Raw genomic sequence first — 17,361 nt, forward strand, 5'->3', positions numbered from 1 at the left:
GCTGCTGTAGCAGCTAAGAACAGTGATCGGTTAAAACAAATAAAGGAGCTTTCTACATCAAGTAAATGAAAGTCCCCTTTATTTGTTTCAATAGTCAATCCTAACAATTGTACAACGCTAGGATTGATTTTCACTATAGTAAGCTCTTTCTGAATTTGTCTTTGGCCTTGCGTTACAGACAGGTGAATACATAATATATAGAGAGGCAGATGTGTTTATTTTATATTGACGTTGTAGAAGAAATATTCAAATTCTTTTCAATTAAATATTTCTATAGATAAAATTGTTCACATTCATATGTTACATTTGAATATTAATTCCTATAAAGACATTAAACTATATGAGAAATAATCTTTGAATGGTACATTTGACACATGGACAGTTTTTAAAAAATTCTCCAAATCTAATGTTGAATAGTCAATAAATACAGTATTCAACATTAGTAAGGAGGCCAGAATGAGCTATTTTAAAGAATGTGCTAAAACTGTCACATATACATACAGAGTTGATTGAATGTGTTTCGGTTGAACACTTAATTCCTTGGCTCTGCTTTTCTCTCATTGACTAGCTATATGGAAAAGTGCTCTCTACCCTTGTCAGTTTTTGTTGTTCATTGGTCATGTTTTAAAAATAAAGAGTTTAAAGGGACATTAAACAGTATGATATTGTAATATAAAATGTATAATTATGTGTATTAAAAAAAAATATATATATATCTTCAAATTTCATTATTTATTTTGTCCCCTTTTCCTGTAATTTTAACTTGTAAGATTTCTAAATTCCACTAAATTTCTATAAACTAATGGGCACCACCATTTTCGACCTAGGTTTTCTATTTATCTCTCTCTCTCTCCTGCTGAGGACAATTAGGCCCAGATATAACACACTCGATAAAATAGTTTGCAAACGAGGCTTTGTGGGAATCCTGTCATATGATTATTTTAAAGGTATTTGAAACCGTGCTCCTTTTGGTAAAAAATAAATATATCAAATCAAAGGGAGCCTAAAAAGAAACAGATTGTGTTTAAAAACAGCAAACAAGCTACTTATATTCTTGCAAAATATGGACATATAATTTCTCAATGTAGCCACTGCTCTCAGGGAGATAAGGGAACAGACATCTTTTAAACTTAAGGTGCATTCTGCCTCTTCTGAGCATGAGCAAAACAGAGTTACTGTTTCTCTTGCATTCACTAAACGCTAAGCTAGCTCAGGTTACTCTAGAAGATTTATGACATCAAGCTAGATAGGCCTTCCAGTAGAGACCCTAGCCTCCTTGTAGGGCTGAAACAGAAAGTAATTGACATGGCACCAATTAAGTAAAAAAAAAAAAAAAAGAGGGATAAAAAAAGGTAAAATCATTATAAAATGATGAACAATAGATATTGCAATGAATTTATATTAACCCCGAGACAGCATCAGGACCATCATATCATCCTAAAAGTGCTGGGCTTAAATGCCTTTAGGATGGCATGGAACTTCCTAACGTTAGCAGCACCCTGCTCCATTCTGGAAACAAACAGCGGTTGATCCAACTTGAGGACGTGCCTAGCAACGCAGGCAGTCCCCCAGGAGCCAATCAGCGCTGATTCTGAAGCACATGATCCCAGTGACAATCATGTGTTCATTTTTTTTAAGTTTTTTTTCTACAATACGAACTTGGATGAATGAGTCCATCCTGAAGGGGTTAAGTATAACCCTTGTTGTTGTTTTTTTTTTTTTTTTTTTTTTTTTTTTTACTACAACAATGAAACAGACTGTTTTATGTTCACTTTAGCAATCCTATATTCCACTTGGCCTTGTTTGCACACTCTCTTTTTTATTGCCTGTTTTTATATTATCCCCAACAGACGACAGAGATAAAACAACTCAAGTTCCAGCATAGCTGTCTCCATTACATTATACTTTGTATCTTTACACAAATCTTTACACAAATCGTTACACATGTATCTGTATCTTTACACAAATCTTTACACAAATCGTTTCACATGTATCTGTATCTTTACACAAATCTTTACACATGTATCTGTATCTTTACACAAATCGTTTCACATGTATCTGTATCTTTACACAAATCTTTACACATGTATCTGTATCTTTACACAAATCTTTACACAAATCTTTACACATGTATCTGTATCTTTACACAAATCGTTTCACATGTATCTGTATCTTTACACAAATCTTTACACATGTATCTGTATCTTTACACAAATCTTTACACATGTATCTGTATCTTTACACAAATCTTTACACATGTATCTGTATCTTTACACAAATCTTTACACATGTATCTGTATCTTTACACAAATCTTTACACATGTATCTGTATCTTTACACAAATCGTTTCACATGTATCTGTATCTTTACACAAATCTTTACACATGTATCTGTATCTTTACACAAATCTTTACACATGTATCTGTATCTTTACACAAATCTTTACACATTTATCTTTACACATGTATCTGTATCTTTACACATTTATCTTTACACATGTATCTGTATCTTTACACAAATCTTTACACATGTATCTGTATATTTACACAAATCTTTACACATGTATCTGTATATTTACACAAATCTTTACACATGTATATGTATCTTTACACAAATCTTTACACATGTATCTGTATCTTTACACAAATCTTTACACATGTATCTGTATCTTTACACAAATCTTTACACAAATCTTTACACATGTATCTGTATCTTTACACAAATCTTTACACATGTATCTGTATCTTTACACAAATCTTTACACATGTATCTGTATCTTTACACAAATCTTTACACATGTATCTGTATCTTTACACAAATCGTTTCACATGTATCTGTATCTTTACACAAATCTTTACACATGTATCTGTATCTTTACACAAATCTTTACACATGTATCTGTATCTTTACACAAATCTTTACACATTTATCTTTACACATGTATCTTTATCTTTACACATGTATCTGTATCTTTACACAAGTCTTTACACATGTATCTGTATCTTTACACAAATCTTTACACATGTATCTGTATATTTACACAAATCTTTACACATGTATCTGTATATTTACACAAATCTTTACACATGTATCTGTATATTTACACAAATCTTTACACAAATCTTTACACATGTATCTGTATCTTTACACAAATCTTTACACATGTATCTGTATCTTTACACAAATCTTTACACAAATCTTTACACATGTATCTGTATCTTTACACAAATCTTTACACATGTATCTGTATCTTTACACAAATCTTTACACAAATCTTTACACATGTATCTGTATCTTTACACAAATCTTTACACATGTATCTGTATCTTTACACAAATCTTTACACATGTATCTGTATCTTTACACAAATCTTTACACATGTATCTGTATCTTTACACAAATCTTTACACATGTATCTGTATCTTTACACAAATCTTTACACATGTATCTGTATCTTTACACAAATCGTTTCACATGTATCTGTATCTTTACACAAATCTTTACACATGTATCTGTATCTTTACACAAATCTTTACACATGTATCTGTATCTTTACACAAATCTTTACACATTTATCTTTACACATGTATCTTTATCTTTACACATGTATCTGTATCTTTACACAAGTCTTTACACATGTATCTGTATCTTTACACAAATCTTTACACATGTATCTGTATCTTTACACAAATCTTTACACATGTATCTGTATCTTTACACAAATCTTTACACATGTATCTGTATCTTTACACAAATCTTTACACAAATCTTTACACAAATCTTTACACAAATCTTTACACACGTATCTGTATCTTTACACAAATCTTTACACATGTATCTGTATCTTTACACAAGTCTTTACACATGTATCTGTATCTTTACACAAGTCTTTACACAAATCTTTACACATGTATCTGTATCTTTACACAAATCTTTACACATGTATCTGTATCTTTACACAAATCTTTACACAAATCTTTACACATGTATCTGTATCTTTACACAAATCTTTACACAAATCTTTACACATGTATCTGTATATTTACACAAATAATATAATTGTAAACAAAAAATCAACATATTATTCTCAGGCTAATCTTTGCTTTGAATACATAATTATCTCTAGTGTATATTTGTTTAATATCCTTTCGAGTAACAGAACTGGGTGCTTTCTTTAAAGAGATAACTAAAATATTCTAATAGAAAAAGGGTAAAATGTTAAAGGTATTTTTGTAAAGTTGGTTTATATTTTATATACATTTTAGATATTACGGAGTAGTTGTTTTTTATTTAAATTAATTTGTTTTTACACCTGTTTTTAGTTAACCGAAACATACACTGTACCAAATGTCACACAATCATTTTTTTTTTATATATACTTTTAGGGAGGTGGCTGCAGATTCCTGCGTTATGATTGCTCTATTAGAGCCCCGAGGAAAGGCTGGGCTTTAATGCACCCAGGACGGCTGACTCATTACCATGAGGGCCTCCCTACTACAAAAGGAACGAGATACATCGCAGTGTCCTTTGTGGATCCTTAAATGTAGCTGCCATTTAAAGAACAGTTGATGTTCCATCAATGAATTAGTGAAACAACGAGTAGTATTAGCAATGACGCTGGAAAGACATTACCTGCTTAATTTCATTGATGTCTCCTCTTCAAGGATGTGCTGGGGAATCTGTTAGACTCAACTGAAAATTTGTTAGTGAAGATGCCGTTGACAAACTGATTTACAAAAGTCTAGCTGACAGTTCTTGACTTTGCACCTGTGAATACAATGACAGCATTTACTGGACATTTTAACTGCAAACAGAGAAAAGAAAATCTAAAATTCTGACTTGAATTTCATTGCTTTGATCAAAAATAGTTGTGCTTTAGTAACTAATGTTAATCCCATTTCAAGTGCCGGTGATGTTAAAAATGTATATAAGAGCAGGCAAGGCAAACATCTGATATAAAGTGTTATTTATGTTGAATGTATTTAAAAGGATGGTGCTGTAATGCATATAATGTTTTATATATATATTTTGCTGTAGAGTTTCAGTACATAGATCCATTTTCATAAACAGAAGTGCTTAAAGGGACATTGTATTCCAAACTCTTCTACTTTGTTAGAGCATGTAATTTTAGCAGATTCTGTAGTCTACAGGTTAGATTATCTAAAGCTCTCTGCTCTGACTAGATTGTCTAGAAGTCTTGTCAGTACCTTTTTAAGGTTTCTCAAATAGATTTATAAGGCAAATTTTAGCTTTAGAGCTGTTTACCTTGCTATGCAGTGTTCTGCATGTGAAGGAGATGCACGTACATTGCAATATAATGTTCAAAAAGTATCTGAAGATTTTTTCAAGATTTCTCTCCGTGCCAGAATGTTTTTGATAATCAGACCATATAAGTTTTACCTCCACAAAGGGGTGAAACACATTGTTAAAGGAACGCTTGGAAGCTGCAGAGAATTGATGATCCCAAGAAGACACAACCGGTGTTTGGTAGGGTCATGAGACTGCCGCTGCTGACTCTGATGCCGGCTCATAGACTGTGTCTGCTTGACACCTGCAGTTCTCTGTAGCTCCTGAGTGATACTTTAACTATGTGTTTAATCCATCTGCATAGGTTAAACACATAGCATTGCGGGTTCTGCAGTGCTAAAATTACATGCTCTAATCACTGTTATAGAATGTCCCTTTAAATATAGAAAGTGTTTTGTTTTTTTTAAATGTCATTGTAGAAATATTAGATTAAAGGGACACTGAACCCAATTTTTTTTCTCTCATGATTCAGATAGAGCATGAAATTTTAAGCAACTTTCTAATTTACTCATATTATCAATTTTTCTTAATTCTCTTGCTATCTTTATTTTAAAAGCAGGAATGTAAATCTTAGCAGCCAGCCCATTTTAGGTTCAGCACCATGGATAAGTGCTTGCTTATTGGAGGCTTACATTTACCCACCAATAAGCAAGCATAACCCAGGTTCTCAACCAAAAATGGGCCGGCTCCTTTGCATCACATTCCTGCTTTTTAAATAAAGATAGCAAGAGAATGAAGAAAAATTGATAATAGGAGTAAATTAGAAAGCTGCTTAAAATTACATGCTCTATCTGAATCATGAAAGAAAAAAATTGGGTTTAGTGTCCCTTTAAGTAAATCGTCAAATGGTATTAAATGGATGCTATCGTCTATATATTTTTTTTGTTATTAACGTTTATTTTAAAAACTCCAAATGTGTTCTTTGTCAGTGATATGAAACTTAGAAAACATAGCTACACAAATACAGCCTAAAGCTGAAAACCTGTGAACGTGTCTGCTACAATCTGTTCAATCAAACACAAGTGGGGTTATCATTCGGTACCATAATCTCTTCCACCAATACCTCTGAGTTTACATTACTGGTGTTAATCATTTTTGCCTGACCAATAGGCTGCCAAAAAGGATAACATTGTGGCAGTTTACAAATCTATTAGCTTTGTGTTTTGCACCAGTTACATTATAGCAGCAAAAGGTTGATTTCATAGGAGTCAGAAAAATGCTCATTTGTGCTTAGTTTATATTGAGCCTATTAATATCTTTCATATTCTCGTTATTAATGGATTCAAGTGTTTGGCTTCCTCTACTAGGCGTAAAGGGCTGGAATGCCTGTTACAACTAGAATTTCTAAATGAGAAACATTTTTAAAAACTGTAAAACAGATTTCTATTGCCTAATATTTTATATAAAAAGTATCTATACAGATGAATATTAAGTATATTACAGGTATATCCTGAAATAGTATACAATAAAGTAACAAAGAATTCAAAATTATATTAATAAGATATTGTTTAAACTAAGTCATTAAAAACATATTAACAAAACATAGTCTGACATAGATGTAAATTAGTTTATTAAATATTTTAAATGTATTTGAGTGACTTGTGCTGAGTCGATCAAAGGTGAAGGAACATATGAGATGCTAATTTTTCTTCTAAAGAGTACCAAGCTGCTGAATTTAAATAATAAACAGCATTGGAGTTTAGGGTTAAATTTTCCACCTGATGAGTGTTTTGTGCAGAATGAGGAAATATGTAAACAGCCAAACGGTTTAACCCTTTTGTGCCGGGGTTAACGCATCTACATCAGAACAACTGTTCCGATGTAAACAAATTGAAATCTTGCGATCATGCATGTGATCACAAGATTTCAATGATGGGATTGCGTCAGGGGGGCGTCCCTATGATGCTAGGCATTCCCTCCAGACCGTAATCCCGCCAGGGAAGCGCCAGTGGCTTCAGGAAAGCCAAGCGGTTAGGATGTTGTATTTTGTCCTTTGGCGCTAAAACCCTGCAAAATTCGGACAAAATACAATGTCCTACAGGTTAATGCTTTGTAACTTCAAAAGAACACCAGCAATGTAACCATGGGCTCATTTTGGAGATTGTGTTCAGAACTGTGTGTATATTTTTAAGCTTCAGAAATGATTAATTTTGGATTTAAGATTAGGCTGTAATGTGACCTGAAGCACATTTGTTTTTTTTGTGATTTTAAACAACTTTCCAGTTCATATCTATTATCTAATTTGTTTTGTTCTCTTGGTTTTATTTGTTGAAAAGGATTCCTATGTAGGCTCAGGAGCTGCTGATTGGTGGCTGTAAATATATGCCTCGTTATTGGCTCAACCAGCGCATTCAATTAGCTCCCAGTAGTGCATTGCTGCTCCATAACAAAGGATACCAAGAGAATTAAGCAAATTAGATAATACAAGTAAATTGGAAAGTTAATTAAAAGTATATGTTCTATCCGAAAGAAAAAAATTGGGTTATTTGTGCACCTTTAACACATGCTGTCTATTGTATAAAAAAAACAGGTTCCTGTACCTATAAAAGTATGCAAAGAACACAAAATTAAAGTGAACCTGTACCTATAAAAGTATGCAAAGAACACAAAATTAAAGTGAATTGTACAAAAAGTCCCTGAATTCAATAAGATTGGAGAGGAAAATCCAATTACATAAAATTGAATAAAAATTGGGACAGATGTTGGCATCGGGGGGGGGGGGGGGGAGGCTCCTTTATTGATTTAAACATTTTTTTAAAAAAAATAGCAGTGTGGCCTCTTGAAAAACCACCATAAGAAAGTTTGAGATCATTTTAGTGTTATAATTTTATAAACAAAACTTTTGATTTGTAGATTTGTGACATTTAGAGGAAGTCTGTATACTGCATATGCTGTGATTTAGTAACAGAACTTCAGTGACTGTAGTCTGTATACAGCATATGTTGTCATTTAGTAACAGAACTTCAGTGACTGTAGTATATGTTGTCATTTAGTAACAGAACTTCAGTGACTGTAGTCTGTATACTGCATATGCTGTCATTTAGTAACAGAACTTAAGTGACTGTAGTCTGTATACTGCATATGCTGTGATTTAGTAACAGAACTTCAGTGACTGTAGTCTGTATACTGCATATGCTGTGATTTAGTAACAGAACTTCAGTGACTGTAGTCTGTATACTGCATATGCTGTGATTTAGTAACAGAACTTCAGTGACTGTAGTCTGTATACTGCATATGTTGTCATTTAGTAACAGAACTTCAGTGACTGTAGTCTGTATACTGCATATGTTGTCATTTAGTAACAGAACTTCAGTGACTGTAGTCTGTATACTGCATATGCTGTGATTTAGTAACAGAACTTCAGTGACTGTAGTCTGTATACTGCATATGTTGTCATTTAGTAACAGAACTTCAGTGACTGTAGTATATGTTGTCATTTAGTAACAGAACTTCAGTGACTGTAGTCTGTAGGTAAAATATCCAGGTGTGTGCACTAATTCCAATTTAGTAAGGATAAAGAATGTTCTTATATTAAAGATTGTATTAAATGTCCAGCAATTACTAGTTCCTTTTTCATTTCTTTGTTGACCTAAAGCGCTCTACAATAAAATGCATATTATTTACTGTGTTATGTACAGATGATGTTGAGGATTTTTAAATAAAAGTTTTTTGCTTGTAATGATTATTATTTTTTTAGTATTTATTCACTTTATTCCTAAAGACATAAAAGTATGTATTTTACTATACACAGTATAAGTAGGGTCAAAAGAAGTGAGGGATTATTTAAGGAAAGCTAGAATTAAAGGTTGGAATCTACTAGAACTGCACACCAGAACAACTTATATTAGCACCCAAGTGACATAAAACGTGGAATTAAAATGTGCAGGAATGCATATTTCATTTTGAAAATAAGCATTGTGCATTATACCTGTACTAGTCCTAAAGCCTGTGTACATGGGCCATTTTTTGCAGTGTAGAGGTCCCATCCCTTGCTCTATCTCTCCCCCATCTCTTTTGCTTTCTCTCCCACCACCCTCTCTTTTGCTCTCTTTCCCCCCTCCATTTTGTTCTCTCTCTCCCCCCCTCTTTTTCTCTCTCCCCTCCTCTTTTTCTCTCTCTCCCCCCTCTCTTTTGCTCTCTCTTTCCCCCTCCAATTTGCTCTCTCTCTCCCCCGTCTTTTGCGCTCTCTCCCCCCTCTTTTGCTCCCTCTCTCCCCCCTCTTTTGTGCTCTCTCCCTTTGCGCTCTCTCCCCCCTCTTTTGCGCTCTCCCCCCTCTTTTGCGCTCTCCCCCCCCTTTTGCTCTCCCCCCCCCCCTTTTGCTCTCCCCCCCCCCCCTTTTGCTCTCCCCCCCCTCTTTTGCTCTCTCCCCCCCTCTTTTGTGCTCTCCCCCCCTCTTTTGCGCTCTCTCCCCCCTCCTTTGTGCTCTCCCCCCTTTTTTGCTCTCTCCCCCCTTTTTTGCTCTCTCCCCCTCTCTTCTGCTCTCTCCCCTGCCTCTCTTTTGCTCTCTCTCCTGTCTCTCTTTTGCTCTCTCTCTCTCCTGTCTCTCTGTGACAGACCCTTCTGTCAGGACTGAAGGAGTTAATTGTGTTTAGCTAAGAATCTAATTTCTAAAGACAGGTTTTCTGGCCTCAGCTATTGTGTGCTATAATTACATTTAAGTAATAAACAGGCCATTGTTTAATCACCCTCAGAGAGCAGACGCTAGGTGATAAGACAAGCCAAATGTGTTTAAGTTGTTATCTGCCTAAGTAAAGTATGTAAGTAATGTAATTCTACTGTTTCATAAAAGGGCGTCTTCCCCTTTTTATCTAAATGTACAAGAGTCTTTCAACCCCCCCATCTGGGGTCAAACCTGTATAAATACTAGGCATCTAGCCTTTAATAAATGTCATTCTGTTTTAAACCTGAAAACTGTCTGGGTTGTGAATTGCTGATTCCCTATGCAGGACATTGTTCATCTGATATTAACCTTGGTACACTGTTGGTACCGTAACATTGGTGGCAAGCGACGGAATGAACCTTATCGCCCAGAAGAGCAACTACACAAGCCAGTAACCTCAGGAAGAGGGGGATTATTACAATACTGACTAAGATGGAAAGAGTACCAGGGACAGAAGGAACCAATGGGCCCAGCATAGCAGACAGAACCCCTGAAGAAGCAAGCTTTGATCGGGCGGTTAAAATAAGACTGGCATATTATGGCCCCAACCCATCTGCGGAAATTATCGACCGGGTCATAGCAGCTGTGGAGGCCAACCTACTTCGCCAAAGCGGCTCTGCAGCAGCCCAAGTCACAGCAACCCCAGTGGAAAAGAGAAAAGTAAATTTTGCAGCTTTTAAAAACTTCCTGGAAACAGAAGGAGAGATTGATGGGTACCTTGCGGATTTTGAGAGGCAATGTGCACTACACAAGGTACCCGCAGAGGACTGGGTCATGATATTATCCGGAAAATTATCCGGCCGGGCCAGTGAGGCTTTTCGGGCCATTCCAGATGAGGAAGTCGGGGATTATAATACTGTAAAAGAGGCTCTGCTCTCCAGGTATGCGGTTACACCGGAGGCATACCGGAGGCGGTTCAGAGACACTGTTAAATTAGCTGGAGATTCCTACCTTGAGTGGGCATGTAAGGTGCACCGCACAGCAGCTCACTGGATAGCGGGGTGCCAAGCCGTGTCTGGGGAAGAGGTGCTGCAGCTATTCCTGTTGGAACATTGCTTCGACAAGTTACCCGCAGGAGTTCGAGAGTGGGTTCGGGACCGTAAACCCTCCACCCTGCATGAAGCGGCTCGCTTGGCAGATGAGTATACGGATGCCCGCAAACTGGACACTGCTACCACTAAGCCCCCTGCTAGAGTGGAGTACAGACCCCCAGTCACCCCAGCAGCTGCCAGTTACCAACCCCTGGTGCACCGCTATACCACACGGCCTCTGGCCACGAACTACCCTCAGAGAGCCCGGTTCAATTCGCAGGGCTACTCACAACCGATTCAGTGCTTTGGATGTAAGCAACTCAAGGGCACCCTATGTCAGTATGAAGGGATTGTGGATACCTATAAAGAGCAGGTACAGAAAACTCGTAAAGAAGCTGATGGGATTTTGAAGGACTGTTTAGCCCTAGTCTGGGCACTGAGGAAGTTGAACCCTTCTTTGTATGGACAGGAATTCTCTCTCATAACGGGAATACAGATGGATTGTCCTGGCAAACTGACATGCCTACCACCTCCTAGTCCGGTCATCCCCAGGTTGACCCGCCAAAGGGTCAAGCCGGGTCTGCCGGAGTGTTCCACAAGGGGGGAGATATGTGACAGACCCTTCTGTCAGGACTGAAGGAGTTAATTGTGTTTAGCTAAGAATCTAATTTCTAAAGACAGGTTTTCTGGCCTCAGCTATTGTGTGCTATAATTACATTTAAGTAATAAACAGGCCATTGTTTAATCACCCTCAGAGAGCAGACGCTAGGTGATAAGACAAGCCAAATGTGTTTAAGTTGTTATCTGCCTAAGTAAAGTATGTAAGTAATGTAATTCTACTGTTTCATAAAAGGGCGTCTTCCCCTTTTTATCTAAATGTACAAGAGTCTTTCAACCCCCCCATCTGGGGTCAAACCTGTATAAATACTAGGCATCTAGCCTTTAATAAATGTCATTCTGTTTTAAACCTGAAAACTGGCTGGGTTGTGAATTGCTGATTCCCTATGCAGGACATTGTTCATCTGATATTAACCTTGGTACACTGTTGGTACCGTAACACTCTCTTTTGCTCTCTCTCTCCTGCCTCTCTTTTGCTCTCTCTCTCTCCTGCCTCTCTTTTGTTCTCTCTCGCCCTCTTTTGCCCTCTCTCCTCTCTTTTGCCCTCTCTCCTCTCTTTTGCCCTCTCTCCTCTCTCCCTCTTTTGCTCTCTCTCTCCCCCTCTTTTGCTCTCTCTCCTCACCCCCCTTTTTTGCTCCCCCCCCTCTCTTTTGCTCTCTATCCTCTTTCCCTCTTTTGCTCTCTCTCTCCCCCTCTTTTGCTCTCTCTCCCCTCACCCCCCTTTTTTGCCCCCCCTCTCTTTTGCTCTCTCCCCCTCTTTTGCACTCTCTCTCCTCACCCCCCTTTTTTGCTCCCCCCCTCTCTTTTGCTCTCTATCCTCCCTCTTTTTTCCTCTTTCTCCTTCCTCTTTGTCGCTATCTCTTGGCCACACCCACTCCCACCTGGCCATGCCCCATCACGGATGCTCCCGCCGACCATGCCCCTTCACCCGTCGGACACGGCTCTCTCGTCCGGCCACGCCCCCCACTACGGTGCTCATCCTCTCTGCTGCTCAAGGCCAGGTATGTTTGTCCTCGAGCAGTCTCTACTGCGCATGACTGCATCTGACAAACATACCTGGTCTTTTTATTATATAGGATTAGCAAATATGGTTCTTGGTATTGTAATGACTCAGTGAGAGTTTGTACTGTGCATGGAGCATATCTATGTATATCCCATGCAACTGAATTCAAACACTGCACCTTCTCATAGAGCACAGATTGTGTTGAGTGTTTGCATCATTGTTGAGGAATACATGCTACTGCTGGCTTTGAGCAGGTGTGGTGTTTGAATAAGGGTGCCAAGACATATGTACATATGCTCAATCCACAGTAAAACTCTTAAGTCTTAACTTCTACTAAAACCATTTTTACTAATACAAGCTTATTGGAAAAATTCTTCTTTTTAAAACTGAAATACAGTTGTGCATTTTAATTGAGATTTATTCATAGAGAGACAGTTAAGATAAGGAGATATGCTTTTCCTGTAAGCTTAGCACAATTAAATCGACGTCCTTTTGAGAACAATGGTTTGTAGTTTCAATGAGCAAATACAAACTAATAAAGATGCGCTTAGAAGCAGTGATGCATCAGCCAGTAAGATACAATGTAGAATTTTTTATTAAAACAAATGGATAAGGTACAATTTATACGTTACCACAGGTGGTATTATAAAAACAATAGAATTAGACTCCCTAAAATGTGCACAAGCGGTATTCTAAAAGTCCATAGTAAAGGAATCCTTAATCTGTGAGCAAGGTATACATTCATGCGACCAGTCCAAGTTAAGTATGTAAATACAGTTGCGATATATACGTATTGATCCTTGGTGACTGGATTATAGGTGTGCCACAAGATATACGTGTTCAGTGTGTATTCATACCCCCGGTTTCTTCATAACATCTAAGTAGGTGTACAGGTACTTGCCTTTTACTTCCTTTGTTGAAGTCCTTTAGGGGTTATGGGTAATCTTACCACACAGTGATGTACTCCCTTGGGCTGTATATTGTATTTGTTTCCCAACTGCTATAGAGGCGTCCGCCCAGTGTGTATTGTTTCTTCTTTGATCCTCGTACTTCAGGGTTCAGGTGTCGCATGGGTAAGGTGAGCTAATCCTGGAGTTTCTTCGGCCATGGCAATTTTACGGCAATCTGTGATGTCCGATGTAATTCCTTCTTCCTCATAGAGTGCTCTCTATTAAGGGACTGAATCCCTGGTAAAATCTCTGGTAAAACAGACAGGTCACGTCTACGCGTTTCAGCCTCTTATAAGGCCTTCTCAAAGTAAACATTAAAAAGAATGATAGCATAAAAAACAGCAAACATACTTGTTTTCTTGCAAAATGAGCACTTAGAAACGTAGCCACTGCCTTTAGTGAAATGAGACAGCTGCCATTATAAAACTTAAGTTCTACAATCACAGATTTCTGCAGGAAAAGTCCTCTACTGAGCATGGGCAAGAAACTGACTGGAACTAGTGCAGGTGTCTACTAGCAACCACTTCAAAGAGAAAGATTCTCCTTTGCCTTCATGTAGAGACCACAGCTCCACTGTGGGGCTGTGACAGGAAGTAATTGACTCTATACAAAATTTTAATCTGTACTTTGATTATGAATTTTACATTGTGCTTGAATATGCTTTTTAAAGGCTAATTCTATTAAGGGCTATGATGTGTTTTTCATATAGAAATGTAGGGTATGCATCTTAGAAAGATACCTACGGCCGTTTCTCAAAAACTCACTGCCATGGAGATAAATTCTCAGCTTATTTTATTAAGCATTATATTGTAAAGTAAGTGTCTCTCTTTCGCATAATGAATATTAGTGAATTCCCCTTGTTGAAATGCACAGTTCCCATCTACTATAACACAAACCGGTCTCTCTCACTTTAATTTATATTTGAATCTCAGAGGAAGATCACTTTATCTTTCTAATTTATTTCTGAGTATTTTTGAGAATGAAATGATCTAAGAGCATTTGAAACATAAATTTGTTCTGATAGTAAATACTAAACAAAAACTGTAAAATCTTGTTATGGAAACTGAAAATTATTAAAGGGATACTAAACCCCACATTTTCTTTCAAGATTCATACAGAGTATGCAATTTTAAGCAACTTTCTAATTTACTCCTATTATACATTTTGCTTTGTTCTCTTGCTATCTTTATTTGAAAAGGCAGGAATCTAAGCTAAGGAGCCGGACCATTTTTGGTTCAGGACCCTGGATAGCGCTCATTTTTGGTACAGCAGCTGGGTTGCGCTTGCTAATTGGTGGCTAAATGTACCCACCAATCAGCAAGCGCTATCCAGGGTCCTGAACCAAAAATGGTCCTTAGCTTAGATTCCTGCTTTTTCAAATAAAGATAGCAAGAGAACGAAGGAAAATTTAAAATAGGATGTGACGTGAGTCACCAAGATCTGAGGGCCTGTTATGGAACATTCTTTGGGCTGGAGGTACATGGGCTTAAGGATACCCAGAGACTGCATGGAAATGTGGAATTTTATATGCTGGACACCCCATGTACTTTCATAACTCTGTCTTATGTCCATGTCACCCTGTATCCATAAATACAGGATGGGTACAGGGTGTGAGTGCCCCTTGTGGGAGCAATTGTGACTCTATAAACCATGTGGGCATAAAGGACTTAATAGTTGATAAGAGCTGTTATTATATTCTGTAATAAGGTGTATTTTATTTACGTTTCTAATCTGATTGTGTCTATGGAGTCTGTCTGGGTATACTGATTGTGTTCCTGTGTGATTATGTTAACTAGACTGCCCAACATCAGATTGTCCAGACATCCCAACCTGCAAAAACCCATTTCCGAGATTCCGGAAGGACCCCCCCCCTCGGAACCCCCCGCACCAAAAAAAAAAAAAAATGATGATGGTAACCGTTTGTGTAACAACGTGTTTAAGTGTTGTGTTCTCTCTGATAAAACCCCACTATATTGAGTGGCTCCAAATGAAAAGCGATGCTAATAGAAATCAGCAAACCGCTTGGGCTCTATGCAGTTACGAGTGCACATGTGTACCACATATATATAATTACACACATGTGGTCTTACTCACCTACGGAAGTCGTTCTTGTCTGTGATAAATCTGTAAAAGCCCCCAATCCAGCCCGGTGACCCTGCAGAATCTCCAGCCCCCTTGTCCATACTGCTCGCAATGCTTAAACAGCAACACAGAGGGCTGCACGTGCACGTGGGACTGTACCAAGATAGTGGAAAGGGGGTGTTTGAAGAAAACTCTGCCAAATTGCATAATGTTCACATAACTGTAGTATTCTCTCCACCCCTGTGACAGCAACTTGCTGGCTGCCATCCTGCAGACCGCGTTACGAGAAATGTGTGCTGATCTTACAATTTTCTACTGAAAACTCTCTCCCCATAAACTTGCTTATGTGACAGCTGCAGATTTCTGGGATAGTTTATCTATCTTGCGGGCGTCAGGGAGCAGCTATAGCAATGCGGGAGACTCCCGGAACTTCTGGGAGAGTTGGGATGTCTGGATTGTCTGAGTAAACTTTCTTCCCCAGTTAATTAACTTGATATGTTAATCTGTTTTACCTGTGAATAGACAATTGTTAGAGGTTTGCTGTATTGTTCATATGTTTGCTTTACTGTTTAACCAATTCACTATGTAACCTGAAGCTCTGTAAATCTGGAATGCCAGGGTGTATAAATCTGTGTACTGCCTTCAAATAAAGGATTCATTTTTCTGTTCACTGCTTGACCCTCAACACGGTGCCTTGTCACGTCTTTGGGGGGATTTACTGTAGGCTGTTAGAGACTGATTGCCAGAAGTGTAAGCCGCTTGGGTGCTTGTCCTGTTCGTCTGCTAGCAGCTATTCGTGAGGTTCCAGTTCGGGAGCTTGGTGTCCTGCTGTACCTGTGTCTCTGGAAGGGGAGATCTACTAAACGGCGGTTTAACCCCTTGTGTGCAAACGGTCCGTTACATAAAAGGTTTGGGTTCAATATCCCTTTAACTGTAGTTCCATTAAAGGGACAATAAACACCTTGAGATTTTTTTATATGGAATGTTTAGTTGTGTGATGAAACAACCTTGCGATATACTAGTTTCCCCCTTGATATGTAATTTAGCTCTTAAAAGGACATTCCAGCCAATATTGAAATCCACATGGATGCATTTCCCTTTTGAATAGAAGCATTTTTGTAACATTCATGAATTAGCAAAAATGTTTCTAATAAAAAGCTATAGCTGTTTCAAAAGTGTATTAAAGTATGCTCTGTGCGCCAGCATTTTAAGCATATAATTGGCTTAGAGAGCCTAAGGGGCTTGTATCATATGGTAATGACTCAATTTGTTAATTGCTGACTGACATAACACCAGCCCCACTGGTGTTTTAAGCAGCTGCAGTATTTAAAATGCTGGTGCACTGAGAATATCTAGCTATGCTTCACAGGCACGTGCAGAGAAAATGTAAACACTAAAACAGTGATAACTTTTACTAGAAGCATTTTTGCCAATACATGTATATTGCAAACATGTTTTTATTGAAAGGTGTCAGTCATCTATGTGCATATAAATTTTGACCGGAATGTCCCTTTTCTTTATCACTAAGGAATTTCTAATTCTCAGAAATGTAAATGTACCCTGTTAATGTTTGGGCACTTTTGCAGCCCATAACCACCATGGCCATAGACTATGTATGTAAAGTAAGGGGTAGGTAGTGACTTTACTTATATTATTACATTACTAGTATAAGATGTCACATAAGTGCAGCTCCTCCCCGTCACACACACT

The 17,361-nt window shown here is 37.7% G+C and overlaps 1 protein-coding gene and 1 long non-coding RNA gene across 2 annotated transcripts in view; one reads left to right on the top strand and one right to left on the bottom strand.

Moving 5' to 3' along the window:
• Positions 1-5,811, top strand: part of PLOD1 (procollagen-lysine,2-oxoglutarate 5-dioxygenase 1) — a 55,274-nt gene extending 49,463 nt beyond the window's left edge. The window contains exon 19 of the mRNA XM_053691532.1: positions 4,386-5,811. Within this exon, the coding sequence (XP_053547507.1) occupies positions 4,386-4,541 (156 nt within the window). The 3' untranslated portion in view covers positions 4,542-5,811. The remainder of the gene's footprint in view (positions 1-4,385) is intronic.
• A 7,385-nt stretch (positions 5,812-13,196) lies between these two features.
• LOC128638225 (uncharacterized) lies at positions 13,197-15,837 on the bottom strand. The gene is made up of 2 exons (XR_008399071.1): positions 15,664-15,837; positions 13,197-13,818 (listed from the first exon to the last, which is right to left on the bottom strand). It is a non-coding gene; the product is annotated as an uncharacterized LOC128638225 (long non-coding RNA).
• Positions 15,838-17,361: the final 1,524 nt, after the last annotated feature.

This window comes from Bombina bombina, chromosome 8 (assembly GCF_027579735.1).
Source record: "Bombina bombina isolate aBomBom1 chromosome 8, aBomBom1.pri, whole genome shotgun sequence".
NCBI classification, from domain to species: domain Eukaryota; kingdom Metazoa; phylum Chordata; class Amphibia; order Anura; family Bombinatoridae; genus Bombina; species Bombina bombina.